Source organism: Eimeria mitis, genomic scaffold (assembly GCF_000499745.2).
Source record: "Eimeria mitis Houghton genomic scaffold, Emh_scaff2427, whole genome shotgun sequence".
Lineage (NCBI taxonomy): Eukaryota > Apicomplexa > Conoidasida > Eucoccidiorida > Eimeriidae > Eimeria > Eimeria mitis.
In genome coordinates, this window is record NW_013570764.1 from 1 (window position 1) to 1225 (window position 1225).

General features: G+C 46.2%; 1 protein-coding gene across 1 annotated transcript in view; it reads right to left on the minus strand.

Moving 5' to 3' along the window:
• Nucleotides 1-394: 394 nt before the first annotated feature.
• EMH_0053670 (uncharacterized protein) overlaps nucleotides 395-1225 on the minus strand; it is a gene marked incomplete at both ends in the record, with an annotated part of 6075 nt that continues 5244 nt past the window's right edge. Inside the window, one exon of the mRNA XM_013497030.1 lies at nucleotides 395-1151. Coding sequence (XP_013352484.1) covers nucleotides 395-1151 — 757 coding nt within the window. The remainder of the gene's footprint in view (nucleotides 1152-1225) is intronic.

Consider the following 1225-nt stretch of genomic DNA (forward strand, 5'->3'; position numbering starts at 1 on the left):
TATAAAATATATATATATATATATATATATATATATATATATATATATATATAAGGATATAATATTTTTATTATTATATATTATATACTAATCAATACAAATTAAATAATAAAATCATACATGAGAGAGAGGAGAAACGAACAAACATAAACAAAACAAACAAACAAACAGAGACAAAAAAAACAGAAAAAAAACAAACAAAAACAAAAAAAAACAAACAAAGAGACAGACAGACAAATACACACAAACAAACAAAAGGAAACAAACAAACAAACAAACAAACAAACAAATGCGCACAAAATACATTACAATTCAACTCTCCATACAAATAAAAAAAAAAACAAATAAATATAAACATAAATATATATATACAGAGCTGCCTATACACCCGAGCTCACCTCGCCTGTCCATCATGGGGCCCCACTGTTACCCTCTGGGGGGCCCCCCCCCGCTCGTCCCCCAGGGCCCAGCACTCGAACTCTACGGGGGCGGTGTTAGCTATGTCTAGGCAGATGAGGCATTTCTTGTTATCGAATATATGCATTAGGGGGCCCCCACACACGGGGGCCCCTGCATGCATGCTGGGGGCCCCAGGGGCCCCTGGGGCCCCTGGGGCCCCTGGGGCCCCTGGGGCCCCTGGGGGACCCATTCCGCTATCTATAGAACCCCTTATGTAGCCACGACCCTCACCACGAGAGTAATAGGGGGCCCATGGGGGCCCCCCACCTTCATGTGGTCTATATCCTCCTGCTCCTGCTGCTGCTGCTGCTGCTGCTGCTGCTGCTAAAGAAGGTGTGAGGGGGGCCCCCAGGGGGCCCCCATCTGCATGGTGCTGGAGCTCGCTATCAGATTCCCCTATAGTGTCTCTGTGTTGCCCTTCATCTTCCTCATGGGGCCCCCAGGGGCCCCCAGGGGGCCCCCCTAGGGGCCCCCATAGAGAGGGGCCCCCCATGCCGAGTTGTGCTGCTAAACCCTCGGTACAAAAGGGAGAAGAACAAAGGGTTTTGAGGGCCTCGTGAGGGTTTAGGCGAGATAAAGGAAAGAAGTGTAAACCCTGCTGACGCAGATGCAGGCCCCGCTGTATACGCAGCCGCAAAGGCAAACGAACCACACGCCGGTACGGGCATGCACCAGATACAGAGTATGAAACCCTATACACACACACACACACATGTATATATATATATATATATATATATATATATATATATATATATATATATAT